At 41.9% G+C, this 14,337-nt stretch overlaps 2 protein-coding genes across 2 annotated transcripts in view; one reads left to right on the top strand and one right to left on the bottom strand.

Annotated features, from left to right (window-relative positions):
- TRPA1 (transient receptor potential cation channel subfamily A member 1) overlaps positions 1-9,698 on the bottom strand; it is a 28,309-nt gene extending 18,611 nt beyond the window's left edge. Inside the window, 8 exon segments of the mRNA XM_081873998.1 lie at positions 346-491; positions 1,052-1,160; positions 1,905-2,012; positions 4,501-4,676; positions 7,151-7,313; positions 9,040-9,357; positions 9,359-9,466; positions 9,468-9,698. Of these exon segments, the coding sequence (XP_081730124.1) occupies positions 346-491; positions 1,052-1,160; positions 1,905-2,012; positions 4,501-4,676; positions 7,151-7,313; positions 9,040-9,357; positions 9,359-9,466; positions 9,468-9,683 (1,344 nt within the window). The 5' untranslated portion in view covers positions 9,684-9,698.
- KCNB2 (potassium voltage-gated channel subfamily B member 2) overlaps positions 9,661-14,337 on the top strand; it is a 236,327-nt gene continuing 231,650 nt past the window's right edge. The window contains exons 1-2 of the mRNA XM_081874118.1: positions 9,661-9,756; positions 13,964-14,055. The gene's annotated coding sequence lies outside the window, so the exon portion shown is untranslated. The remainder of the gene's footprint in view (positions 9,757-13,963; positions 14,056-14,337) is intronic.

Below are 14,337 nucleotides of genomic sequence, written 5' to 3'. Positions count from 1 at the left end.
ACTAGACTGTGCTCCTACTGGGGAAAAGCACGGCCCGAACACAGTTCCTCTCAGGGGATGTTCCTGCACATAGCAGGGGCGATTTTTGCCAATTCTCTTCTCCCAATGGAATCCCAATCCCACATCCCATACTGTTCCAGAGGGCTGGGGGCCCTCCACAATAGTGTGCGGTGTGGCACTGGCTACTGCAAGGAGAGCAAGGAATTTGCAGAAAACACCCCCTCTCTGCACTGGCAGGATTCCTTTCATCATACTCAAAGTACTTGGTGAACAGAGGGAGCCTTTCCATTCTTTAACTTTCTTGCACAGAGTATTTAAATAAACGTGTGTTTTGTTAGCTCTTACCTGCTTCAAATCAATTTGGGCTCCATATTCAATGCACATTTTAATCATTTCCAAGTCTCCACTTTGAACTGCCAGATGAAGAGGACTACACTTTCCATTATTAGTAAAATTGATGTGATTTTTAGGGGAATAGCCTAATTCTTCACCTTAATGATTAAAAAATAGATGGTTACAAATAACAGGATATCATATATGACAAGAGGTAGAAACAAAAACTTCCTCCCCATTTTGCAGCATATTCATTTTGCCAAAGCATCTTCTGATGTTGCGACAGATTTATGCAACTGTATTTAGTTAAGACTATAAAGTAATAAGTATAATCAATTAAATAGCAACCTAATTCATGCACCTGATTAGATTTTGTTAAGCTTACAAGGAGAAAAACAGATGCATAAGTTTTTGTGAGGCTATGGGCCAAAGAGAGATTTAGATCAGAGTTTAATCCCCAAAATATTACCTCAATATATTGAATATACATTTAAATAATCAGTTCAAATAATATTTAATAAAATACTATCTTATCAAATCCTTGCTTGATTTGCCTTACAAAGGAATATTACAAGGATATCTTCATATAACTGATAATTGCAACGATGACGTAAGAAATGTGTGATCTGAATTCGGGCTATAGTTTTAAGAAACAGGGCTTGGTGAGTTATGCTTTGAATGAAATAAATATTGATGGAATATTGTAAAATGTATTTACCCTTCTTTATGATAATCTCCATGCATGTTTTTGCACCAGAAAATGCAGCAGCATGGACTGGCATACATCCTAAACTGTTTGCTTTACATATTTTAGCACCATTTTTTATCTGCAAGAGAATTATCCAATATTAAGATGACAATTTCTTAAACAGTTCACAGATTGAAAACTTATAACATATTAAGCACTTACTTATTGACTTCAAAAGGATGATAGACACATGTAACTATATTTGGATCAGAACTGGCACCTGTGAAAGGCTAAGGCCAATGGGTCAGTAGCTGGGACACTAGCAATGACTGGAGATGCTGACACGTGGGGCCTATCAGTGCCTCTCTCATTAAGAGATGGAAGATCTCTTCAGTGATAAAGGGGCAGGGAGAGTCAGAGTCCATAGGCTGATGGCCATGGTAGCAGATTCTAGAAGAGTGTGACTCTCACTTTTTTTGCCCTTCTAGGCCTTTACTTTTGGGAATAAGAAAGTCTGGTGGACTTCAAGTTAATAAAACCTCAGAATTCATATGAAAATTGCAGGTGAAAGCTTGCTGACAACAAGCAGGGACTAGCAAGGAAGTAAAAGTCCATCTGCTGTTCTCTTCACCTAATGTTTTATCACACAAATTTGTTAGGGCAAACTTTTGATCCTTCTTTTCAAAAAATAAGAGCTTCTAATTTTCTGATAGGTTCCACAGTAGATGCCTATGACCAGCTCCTTGATGCTACATCTAACAATTAACATGTGCAATGCTTATACACATAACTTGCTACAGTATATAGAAATATGAAAAGGCAAGAGAACCACACTGATTCACAGAGAAAGACAAACAAAAAAGTAAATAATTTCTGTACATACCAGAAGTTTCAGTGCTTCAGTATTATCTTTATAACATGCAAGTAATATGGGCGTGTTTCCACTCTCTCCTTCCAGGTTCACATCTGTAGCGCTGTGTTCGACGAAAATCTAAACATTAAAATTAAATTTAAAAGTCTGACTCTTCTGTCACATCATTGCTGGGCTTATCTCAGGAGTAATAAGTAGAACACACCCCTGTCATCCATGTAATTATTGGCAAACCCACTCTCTTTCCCCATAGGCAACTCCAGAGCAACTGTCTCAGGCACAGGCCATCTGACATGTGTTCTAGTGACGGGCCTGGACCTTTAATTCTGTGTGCAGCTAACGTACAGCTGATGGAAACTTGCCTAGATATGTTTTCTCCACGCCATTCACAAGACCTCCCACTGCATTCTGAAGCCACCTGGAGCCTCACATGTATCATTTGATCCTAGAGGTTACAAATAACTGCATGAATGATGGTTGTGAAGTGTTGAAAAGAATCAGCCTTTTGACTCCTGCCTAACCAACACAGGTTTCATTTCCATGCATGTGGCCCTTGACAGATTGCTTCTGAAGGATTGTAACCCTTGACAAAAAAAAAAGTTTTCCCCACCCTGGCTCTGTGGTGTGCTTTCAACAGTTTATCTCCATATTTCAAAAAAACTTCAGTACCACAGGTGGATTTAGGGTTTTACTGCATTGGGCACTGAGCCTAGGGGGTGCCACAGGGCACCACAACTGTGACATAGTGAACTGAGCAGAACGGAACGCGAGAGGTGGCGTGTGCGCACTGAATTTTGGACTTGCACACGGCACCACTGAAATTTGAAAGACCAAAGTCCGTGTCTGCCTGCAGATCAAGCTGCTCTTAAAATATGAAGAATAAGTCCGTAAATCTACCGAGCTACTGATTCTCTGCTTCATCTTGCAGCCAGTGAGATGAGGCATTTAACTCCCATGAGATGGTATAGCATGCTCTGAAATCCAGATTTTAAATCACTAATATATCAGCACAAAATTTTCATAAATGTTAATTTACAGTTCAGATCATAAGACTACCTTATTATTTGGGTGTGGGGCTCTTAAGAGTTTATTGAGACTTCCACAACAAAGAAAAACAAGCAGAGAAGCAATAAAAGCTTGGAGCATATTTACCTACATTTGATCACATAAAAGCAAAACAAGTAGACAACAGAAAATCTTCCACAAATGTACAATCACACAAACAAATAAACACTAAGTGAAGCAATCCGGCAACCATCACAGAAGTAATCAACCAGCCTAGCATAAAGGGAAGGGTGTGTGTGAATTAAGTCAGGACTCAGTTATAGAGCTGCAAATAAAATGTTTTAAATGTGTTGTAAAGCACAAAATACAAATGTGACACTAGATAGCAGCAGTAAGCTATGCCAAATTCAATGTATTTTTCAAAACTTTTTTTTTATATGGAAGAAGAAGGAAAAAAAAATACGAGGCACTACACTTCTGTAAAACAAGAAAATCCTTAATAAAAAATATTTTTTAAAAAAACTTTTTTTTAAAAAAGGAATTTTCACAACATTTTTTATATGTGTGTGGATTCCACCCCACTCAGTCCATAATATTAATTACTCCACCCCACTTTGACTTGGGCATGACTGTGTATATGTGAAGCACAAGGAAATAAATAGATTCGAACCCAGAAATGGAGGGAGAGAGCTGGAAAGTCCTCATGGCTCACGAGGAGACCCTCTCTGGAGCCTGAAGAGGATGTCAATAAGGGTGCAGAAAGCCCTGAAGAGACCAGAGGCACAGCAGGGATTTGTTGAGGCTGCTCAGCCTCCCAGTCTAAAAGCTGTTGTGTGGGGTACCAGAGCCACATTAGCCTCTTTCCTGCATGCCCTCCAGTGACTTGCCGGCCAAAGATCTTCCATTCTGAATGTGGAGATTTTTGGATACAGTATTTTTGTATGGATTGAAGAGCAGCAGAGAAGGCATTCAAAGGCCATTTAGAGGGTGTTGCTCACTTTACACAATTTCACTTATGTGTGCACGGGCCCAAAATGTAACCACTGCTTAAGTGTGAGGGACGGGGAACGGCTGTATATATTTTGGAAAGAAGTTTGTCCATCTGCTCTCCATAGGTTCATCCACCTCTCAAGACATCATCACTGTACTGAGTGTGATGGTTCCTGAGGTGGTGAAAATGGGGTTCGTCACCATTTGGATGCTGGGAGCCATTTTGAATCAAGATGGCAGAACCAAACACAACTTTGGTACAGCTTTTTTTGCATAGGCCTGGCTGCCTTTTGAGATATCATAGCCAAATTCAGCATGAGGGTTCCTGCAGTGGGTGCGGTGGTCTTCATTGATGCTCGGATGACATCTGCCATTTTGAATCAAGGTGGTGGACCAAAACATGACTTTGCCCAATTCTTGGTGTGATGGGTTCAAACTCACAAACTGCAATATCCATTTAAATATCAAAATATTTTCAGAGCCGGGCAGTCTCCCCTAGTCACTCTATAAAACTGCATGAGCTGATGGAGGAAGCCATTCATACATATTTATAGAGACCGCTTTACTATTCACTTTTCATTGGCAAGCGTATGAACTTGGAATTAAACTTTACCTTAACTAATTCATTGTGAAGGCACTGCACAGCCAAGTGAAGTGGAGCCATCATATTGGAATTAAGAATGTTTGGGTTAGCTCCTTTGCTGAGAAGTAATTTAACACTTCCAATCTGGGATTTTTTCGTGGCCCAATGCAGTGGTGTGTTTCCAGAGCAGTCAGTCACATTTAGCACTAGGCCAAAGGATAAGAAAACAGAGCGGATGTTATATCACACTTGTATGATGCACAGAATGACTGATATTAATAATCATAATGTTTTAACAAAAATAGTAACTGTAAATGCAGATGTTAGATTAATTAGCAAGTGCCAACCTTTATTCAGCAGATTTTGTCCTGTATCATTTGCATACTGTAAATTTAAATCATAAAATCTAAATGAAAGTGTGTGATACACTCTTAAAAGAGCAGTTAATGCCTTTTCTACTTATCTGTACTTGTAAATGCATTCTAATTGTCTGCTTTTTTGAGGCCAGCCTGTTATTGATCTGCTGCTTCCAGGGTATGACACAAAGATGTGCTTTCTACAATAGGATATAGCCATCTGAAAATAAATCCAGTAAGTAGAAGAGTATAATTCCAAATGCACAATTGACACACAGGTGCTTTTACATGGGTTATGTTCCTGTCAAAGTCATTTCCTAAATGTTTTTCCTCTCAAAACAGACACAGTACCTAAAAGCCTAGACACCTAAGAGTTATGGTAGTACAAGCTGTACTAGGTCACCAGAGAAGGGGAGAAAACAGGAGGAAGGAGAATTGGGAAGATGGTGCTGGTGCAATTGCCAAGTCACATGACACTGAAATGTGCTGAACGGTTGTGGTCATTGGATTCTCCTGCTTCCTGGTACAGTGAGAGAGGAAGAAAATTTTCTCTCTACCCACTTTATCTACACCATACATATCCACAGTTAAGTCACACTCAAGAGTAGACTGATGGAAACAAATGAACAAGTATATGAAGCCCACTGATTTCAGTGGGTCTGCTCTGAGTATGGCTAGTTGAATGCCAGTCTCTGTTTGCTATTTGATGGCCAGAAAATTACTAGACACTTCCAACTTCCCCAGAGAAGTTCCAGAGGGGGCACAAACAAAATTTAGTATTATATGGAGGACTGGATACATATGTCATTTTTGTTACCACTATTTACAGCATAAAAGTATCTCAATAGAAGTGAAACAGAATGGTCTGGGGATCTAAAGAGCTACTTTAGATATGGCCAAGAACTTGAGCATGTCCATCTCTACTTTTCAGGTTTTTTTTCTCTGAACTGCAGAAAACATTTAACTGCTTTTAAAAGGCCCCTCAGTTTTAAAAGCGGTTAATCATGTGCTATAGGGAGCTGCTCCTCAAGAAACACATAAGTTTGGACATGCAGATTTAGGGCAGTATCCAATTAAATAGTTATACTAGTGCAACAACTTTCCGCTGTGCAATTTAACTTTTCTGCCTCTCCTCTCTGGTGTAAACCACAGTGCCTCCTAAATCTGTTCTGGTGCTTCCCTCAACCCTCCAGAACAGATTTACGGGGCACAAGGCATGCATGTTGTTCTTTGCGCGCGTGCGCGCGCGCACACACACAGCAACCTGAAACTACAGATCATGGAGGTGCACATTCAAAATTCTATGTGAGCCCTTGAGATGTCACAATGAGGAGCTCAGTCTGCTAGCAAAGTGGTAAAGTAATGAGTTCTCAGCCTATGCAAACAGACTCAGGTCTGCATGTGCAAGCATTGCTGCAGCTGCCCTGAAGGTAGAATGGGAAAACCTGGAAGACTGTTATGGCAGCTTTGGATAAGGACTATTGTTCCACAGTGGAAGAAGGCTGCTTTGCACTCATGAACCCAGACAAAGACGCAGAAACTTGTCCACAGATGACTAACCCTGAGAATGGAATTGCACACAAATATTACTTGTAGTGCTCACCACTACAACTGCTTTTTGAGGTGGGAAACATTCCAATAAGCTATAAGCACATCTCCTTTGCTTCACACGCTCCTTTCACCAGTCACCAGAAGACCTAAACATTGTCACCTGAGTGCCACGTGGGTACATAAGCAGAGAGAAATGTCCTCTGCAGGGCTGATGCCTCAAGGCAACGCAGCAAGAGACAGTGAAAACATTTAGTAGACCTACATATGGTAGTGTGGGGATTTGTTGTGAAGAGGCACACACAAAGGTAATGTGGTCTCATTAGTTAATGAAATAGCTGCTATACTGTGTGGTTATCAAGTTATGTGGATTGTGGAATCTACAAATTTCAGGCTGCGGGTGTTCTGCTCTGATATGTTGCCCCCTAGTCTCTGCATTCAGAACTGTTTCAACTTTCCCCATTGTTGATCTGTTAGCAAGGGATCTAGCCTTTTCTCATCATGTATATAATTTATTTTGCATCAGTCAGATTCCATTATGCATTAATCCTTCTACAGCTGATCATCTGCATTTGTGCTCAAGCTATTAATAAAGTCAAAACATGATACTATGGAATGAATATGAGTTTAGTTGACTGACTAGATACACATCCCAACATGCTGAGACTAGAACACAAGACTTCTCCCATGAAGTCTTGTGTATGTGCTGATCATACATTTTGTATGTGCTGATCAATAGATACATGCTTTAAAGTAATAATAATGATTTTTGTCACCTTCAGTTGAAGAACCATCTATAATCATTTGCATTAGTTCAAGTTGACCTCCTGCTGCAGCATGATGCAATGGAGTGGCATTTAGCTCATCCAGTTTCTTAAGACCATCCCGATTCTTCTTGATGAAACTTCGTAGTCTGCAGGTACTTCCATCTGAGATCACCTAATTTTGGATTATATTTTTTTAAAAATGCAATAATATTTATTTTCAAAGAGAATGTAGTACTGAAATGCCACAGTCTGTAGACATACTGGTTTGGCATACTGGTTGGCTGTTTGTTTTTGGGATACCTTGGCACCTGCATGCTAATTGCTTTTAATCTAGTAGAGCCAGAAGCTAAAAGTTAACAAAATTGGATTACATTTGTATGAATCATCTTTTAATCTAATAAAGGAGAGTGCAGAAGAGGGTGGCCAAGATGATAAAAGTTGTGGAAACCAAGACTTATGAGGAATGGTTGAAGGAGTTGGATATGTTTTGCCTAATATATCTAAAGGGCTGTCACATGGAAGATGCAGAAAGCTTGTTTTCTGTTGCTCTGGAGGGGAAGACCCAAACCAATGAATTCAAATGACAAGAAAGGAGATTCTGACTAAACATTAGGAGGAACTTTCTGACAGCAAGAACTGTTGAACAGTAGAACCGACTACCTTGGAGGATGTTGGGCTCTTCTTCACTGGACGTTTTTAAACAGAGGTTGGATGGTCATCTGTCAGGGATTTTTTAGCTGTGATTCCTTCATTGCAGGGGGTGGACTAGATGACCCCTTCCAACTCTACAAGTCTATCCCACTTATCTTTGTTCAGGAGACAACTTTTCCACCAGGCTCACAGGACAGCAAATGCAGAGTTCTAGTTTTGGCTCAATTGATTGAGCTGTATTAGCTCTGAAAATATCATAATGTGGCGCTTACCCACTCTACAACATAATTTTTAAAACAAGAGATAGCATCAAAGAATATGGCTATTTTCTCTCCAGCAATGCTACTTGCATTCATTACATGGGAATAGTACATTATGCCATATGAACCAGAGTGTGGACATGATAAATATATGGGGGGGGGATCTGTTGTGTGTTTTGTTTGTTTTGTTTTTTTCCACATGCAGAGAGGTCCTAAGACCTATATTAACCTTTGGATCAAGGCCAACGAAAAGATTAAAACTTTTTTCAGTATCAGCATATCTGATGCTTGTGAGTCATACGAAATTACCAGATTAATTTGAGCTAGTTGTGATATTGCTGTTAAAGGCAACACAAAACAGTGTAGCAACAAGTAACCCTTAAAACGTGTGCATTTTAAACTACCATAAACTGAACTCAAAACATCCTACAAATTCATTCCATTCTCATCCATTCTTCTCCATTCTACATAAATAGGTTTTTTTAGAAGAACCATAGAATTGTAAAAGGTAACCTAGTCCAACATTCTGTTCCAAAAGAGGTTTTAGAGAAGTTTTAGATCCCAGAAACAAGTACATTCCCAATACATGCATCATTTTTAAGAGCTAAGTTTTCAGCATCCTGGATTTCTTGGCCAGGGTAATGAAACTGCCTTTGGGCCATCACTTTGTGCACTTAACATGTTTACCAGGAAGAGATTCAACGGGTACAGAGTCTGCCAGTATGGAGGTGCACCAAAAGGAAAACTTTGGCCTGTTGAATTTTCCACGGATCTTCCTCCATGGTTAATCCTGGCAGGAAAAGAGGCTCACAAACCAAGGACCCAGACACTCCAGAACAGGATTTCCCCCAGAAGCACAGATCTGAAGACACACCATACCTGCTCCCGGTAGCACCGCGATGCGCGGCTGATTCCCGCTGCAATCATACATCCCCCTTAACCTGGACTTTAAGTCCCGCCGAACTCGCGCGGCGCCAGGCGCTTTACCTTAAACACATCCTGCGAGGCGACCGAGGCGGCGTCGGCTTCGCACACGACCCCTTCGTAGCAGGTGTCCTGCTTGCTCTGCCCGGACTGGAAGAGCTTCAGGAAGGCGCGCTTCATGGTCTCGCTGCCAGTCCGTCTCCCGCGGCGACCTGTGGGAGACACCAGAAGGAGCCATGTGTGCAGGGGAAAGCCCAGCCCGAGAGAGCAGGAGGAGGAAGGACGGGCGAGGTGCGCCCACCCACAAAAGAGGAGGCGCGAATGGGGCGTCGTCAGGCGGAGCCGGCTGCACGAGGAAGAAGCGTGAGAAAAGGCCGCGAGTGAGCGGCGGGCTTGTGGAAGAGATTCCCGCCTCCGGAGTTGAGGGAGAGCGGCCAAAGCAGGGGCGGCCGCGGCCTGAGGGGTCTCGCCGGAGGAACAGCGGGGCACCGGTGCGCTCGCCTTGCGAGGCTGAAGCGGCCTCCGCTAGAACAAGGCTCGACCGCCGAGGGAGGAAGTTGGCGCCTCAGCCGAAGAGTGGGGCCCCTCTCGGCTGTCCGCCATGGGGAGCGCAGTGGGGTTGATGTGGCGACGTCCCCACTCAGACAGACGCTTTGCTGCTGCTGCTGCTGCTGCTGCTGCTTCCCTTCAGGAACGAGCAAGACCATTTAGGCCGGTACCCAGACATTTGCGGGTTGGGCACGCTCGCAAGGCCAAAAGAACCTAAACACCGGCAGCCTAGTATGTTTCCCATTTTTTATATAAAGCACTGAAAAACTATTAACAACCTATTTACTTTTTAAGTGCCAATTTTATATGTCCTGAGGAAGATACAGCCTAAGGCTGAGCGGTTAACAAACCCCTCACGGGGACCAAAACAACCCAGAATGTAAACTGTAAAAGCCACATAATTATAAATAACGCAAGCAGCTATTTAAAAAGTAAACTTTTTAATTTAAAAAAAATAAAACTAGCAAGGGAATTATTTGGTACGGCACTCTAGAAACACCAGAAGAATATTCTCATTGTAATTAAGCAACAAAAAGTATAATGTTAATCTACAGCTTTAGTAAAAAGAAATTTTTTTAAAAAGAAAAACTGCCTAATGCTTGCCCATTTTATAAGGGAAGGTTGAAGGAAATAACAGGGTATGGTTTTCCTAGCAAAGAGAAGACTTGAGGGCAGTGGGATACTAAAGAATGAGCTGGTTTTTGCAATAGCTACAACTAAGTGATAGGGCTCAACATGAAGTGGGGTGGGTGTTTTCCCCACTGACCCCCTGCCCTGGCTGGATGCCACTTGATCCTAGGTAAAAGAGCAGCAGCAGAAATTTGTGTGAGTCAAGAGGCAGAGAAAAGTCTGCTCAGTTCTGTGCTTTGGGGCTTCCCTGAAAACATAACAGAAGCAAAATATATATATATGGTAAAGGTACCCCTGCCCGTATGGGCCAGTCTTGACAGACTCTAGGGCTGTGCGCTCATCTCACTCTAGAGGCCGGGAGCCAGCGCTGTCCGCAGACACTTCCGGGTCACGTGGCCAGCGTGACGAAGCTGCTCTGGCGAACCGGCACCAGAGCAACACACGGAAACACTGTTTACCTTCCCGCTATAAAGCGCTACCTATTTATCTACTTGCACTTAAGGGTGCTTTCGAACTGCTAGGTGGGCAGGAGCTGGGACTGAACGACGGGAGCTCACCCCGCCGCGGGGATTCGAACCGCCGACCATGCAATCGGCAAGTCCTAGGCGCTGAGGTTTTACCTAGATCTTGTTAATGCTCTCAGCTCCTCCATCCTAAACTCAGGTTCTATATATGTGTAAATGAAACCTCACATTCTAAAGACACAGAAGTCTGTACTGTACTGACCATCATTCCAAGGAAGTCAAACTCTGGAAAATGCTTGGAACCCCTGGAGTCTCTTCCCACTCAAAGATTGGGTTGGCACATAACATTATGTAGAATTTATTATTGAAGCTGGGAAAGCAAATCTCTTCTGTCCAGCAGCAGCAGACGACACTGTACTGTAAATACGTCACCACGAACACAGAACTATGGTTCCTTCAGAATTCTGCCCTCTGACTTTATTATGTCCAGGGCTTTTTTCCCCAGCTGGAACTGAGTTCCAGCAGCTCTCAGGTGGGTGCCATTGCCATTATAAGAGAACAAGGGAGGTGTTCGTGGTGAGTTCCAGCACCTTTTTTTTCTAGAAAAATAGCACTAAGTATATCCACATATGTGCTTTTATTTTTATTTCCACTGCAGGGGCTCATGGCATGTTCAAGAGTGTGCTGTTTATCTGGGAAACAGTGCTAAAGAGTCAGCAATCTTTTTCAGCCGTGGGCCAGTCTACCGTCCCTCAGACCATGTGGTGGGCCGGACTATATTTTTTGGGGGTGAGGGGAATGAACAAATTCCTGTGCCCCACAAATAACCCAGAGATGCATTTTAAATAATAGCACACATTCTGCTCATGTAAAAATACCAGGCAGGCCCTACATATAACCCAGAGATGCATTTTAAATAAAAGGATACATTCTACTAATGTAAAAACATGCTGATTCCTGGACTGTCTGTGGGCCATATTGAGAAGGCGATTGGGCCACTTCCGGCCCACGGACCTTAGGTTGCCTACCCCTTCTAAAGAGGAACCATTTCTTCTATACTCCCAATCAAAAACAGGCAAGTACACCACACAAACATTTTTTAAACCCAAACTTCTACTACAACTTTGTTTTGACCTTTAAAGGTTATGCAAGCAGGTTATGATTTGCTAATTGCACCGAGGAAGGCATAAGGAATGTCCATGGTTTTGATGACGGGGGCTAAAGCTATCCAGTCCATGTCCCAGTTTGTGGAAGTTTCACAGACATAATCTCATAAGTAATGTTCAAGTTACATGTTAAGCAGAGCTCTCTGATCCTTCTGGCATTTTTCAGCTTGGGGAAAGCAGGGAAATGTTATTTTTGGGTTAAAATCACCCTCTATAAGGTGCCTTTTTACCCACAAGAGGAGAGGAGATGAAGACCTCTATGGGTGAAAAAGAAGCTGAAAAAATGGCTAGAGAGGAAGGGGTTAAGCCGTCTTTCTTCATGCACTCTTCTTCCATCCAGCCCTGAGGTATTTGGCTTCCAAAATAAAAAACACAGAAGAAAAATTACTGAACTCTGTACAGCCCCTGAGACCTTCTGCATGCAAAGCATGTGCTCTACCACCAAGCAGTGGTCTCTTCCCAGGTGGCCTGAGATGCCCTGAGAAAAGGAGACATTTGTATATGTCTTCCTTTAAATAGGCATGTATTTCTACATTACTCAGCTGGAATGTGGTACAAAGACACTCTTCTTACTAGAAAGATCTAAAAAGATATTTTTACATCATTAACTCCACAGTTCGGTTCATGAAATTTATCACCTAACAGAAAAGAACATCCCAAGACAGAACAAACAAAATTATATATAGGACAACTACATGAAACTGGTGGGAGATAATCTGGGTCTATAAGGTTTGGTGTCATCACTATGCTGCCAACACTCAGCTCTATTTTACTAGTAGCATAATATATGCCATCATGTTTCCCAATATATTGATGCACGCCACCCCAATCTCCGAGCGGTGTAAGATTCCAGGGTCCAGGTGGTTACCCAAGGTTCGTGTTTTCTTTGGAAATGAGGCACAGCGGAGACTCTGGTATCTTTATGATATATGGTTTATTTACACATACATACAACCTGAGCCTGTGGTGGAGGGACTCGCAGCGCTACCCTCCAAGGGGTTCTTGCTTTCCCATGGCCTCAGTCTTAGATTTCAGCAGAAATTAGCCATGGCACTCTCTGTCGCTCTGTTCCAGCTTGCTGCATTTCATAGACCGCCACCTTTTCCTCCCAAGCTCACATCTTAGCCAACCACAATCCTAAAAGAAACTACTCTTCTTCAAACTCTGGCCTTTGGCCTGCAAAATAACTCACAGCTGGAGAGCTGTCTGTCACAGAGCCCCAGGTTTCTTAATGTTACAATAATGGTTCATCACCTTGCCATTGTTAACAACTCATACTTAGCGGCCATCATCAGGCTGGCCTGGCTACTCTGGCCATTAAATTCCTGCTGGATTCAGGGGGCTTGAACCTAACACCTATTAGGAACTAGGGGAATCTGGCACCTCCAGCTCACAATGATGTCTTGAAAGATTTCCAGTGCTCAAAACTAAGCTCCATTGAGTTCAAAGTAGCTTGCTTCCAGAAGTCTTTAGGATTGCAGCCTCAGTGAAATTTTATTAAGATTTATAATTTAAACAGATTTTTATGTTTATTGTTACCTATCCTATCCCAAGGCTTTAAATTAGAACGGACAATTAAAAATAATCATGTACATTCTACAAACAAATTTGTTTTGCATTGAACAGACTGTATGCTGTTGAAATAGCTGCACAGGACTACTACTGTTACAGATCTTAGTTTCAACCTTTTATGCATGGCTAATATTTTAGTTCAACTGATCTAACGAGAAGCCAAGTTCCCCAAAGAATAAACAATACAGCAGGATTTTATGGTATTGGTTCATTCTTTGAGGCTGATTGCATTTTCATCTTTTTAAAGCAGTGTGAGTTTGGAAGCATAAAATAATATTAAGGGGAAATTCTGAGAATGTGGGGGAAAAGATAGTGAAGAATTAGTTCCTAAGGGGAATGAAATAGAATTGTAATATTACTGACCATAGTTTCCTGTTTCCCCATAATGATTCACATAAGTAACCAATTCAAATAAGCAGGCAAAAAGTAGGCAGTATTGTTTTCCCCAGAGTGGACTGAAAACACTTTTATACACATTCTTGCCAATATGAGCTTGCTAATGGTAAAACAATGGACCCATTAAGATATGCAATATTCACTAAAGGTAACCACAGAGCAAACCTTCAATGAAAATATGATTGTTTAATAAATGAACTGTATTCACAGTAAGAACACAATCCTGCCAAACATAAGAAGCTGACAGATCCTATGCATGTCGACTTAGAAGTAAGCTTCACTGAGTTCCATGGGACACCTTGGTGAGTAAAAGGATGCAGCTATAATCAAGATATGCTTACTTAGGCTAAAGCAATGGCAGATAGACAATTAATTTCAGAATCTATTACGTAATGGGAATAATAAGTGTGGAAGTTTGCATACAGTAATGCTTAGATACTTCAATGTTGCCATTTATTTTTACTGTATTCTGTGACAAAATAGATTTTCACACAAAGGTCCTCTTTCTGCCTGAGGAGGGCATGATGGGCAGAGCTAATACTGCACTTGCAGCCCATCATGTCAGCTGGCCTCTCTGCTTCCAG

The sequence above is a fragment of the Podarcis erhardii genome (assembly GCF_964252035.2).
Source record: "Podarcis erhardii genome assembly, chromosome: 8".
Lineage (NCBI taxonomy): Eukaryota > Metazoa > Chordata > Lepidosauria > Squamata > Lacertidae > Podarcis > Podarcis erhardii.
Note: the sequence above shows the minus strand (reverse complement) of the source record. Positions and strands in the feature narration are given on the sequence as shown.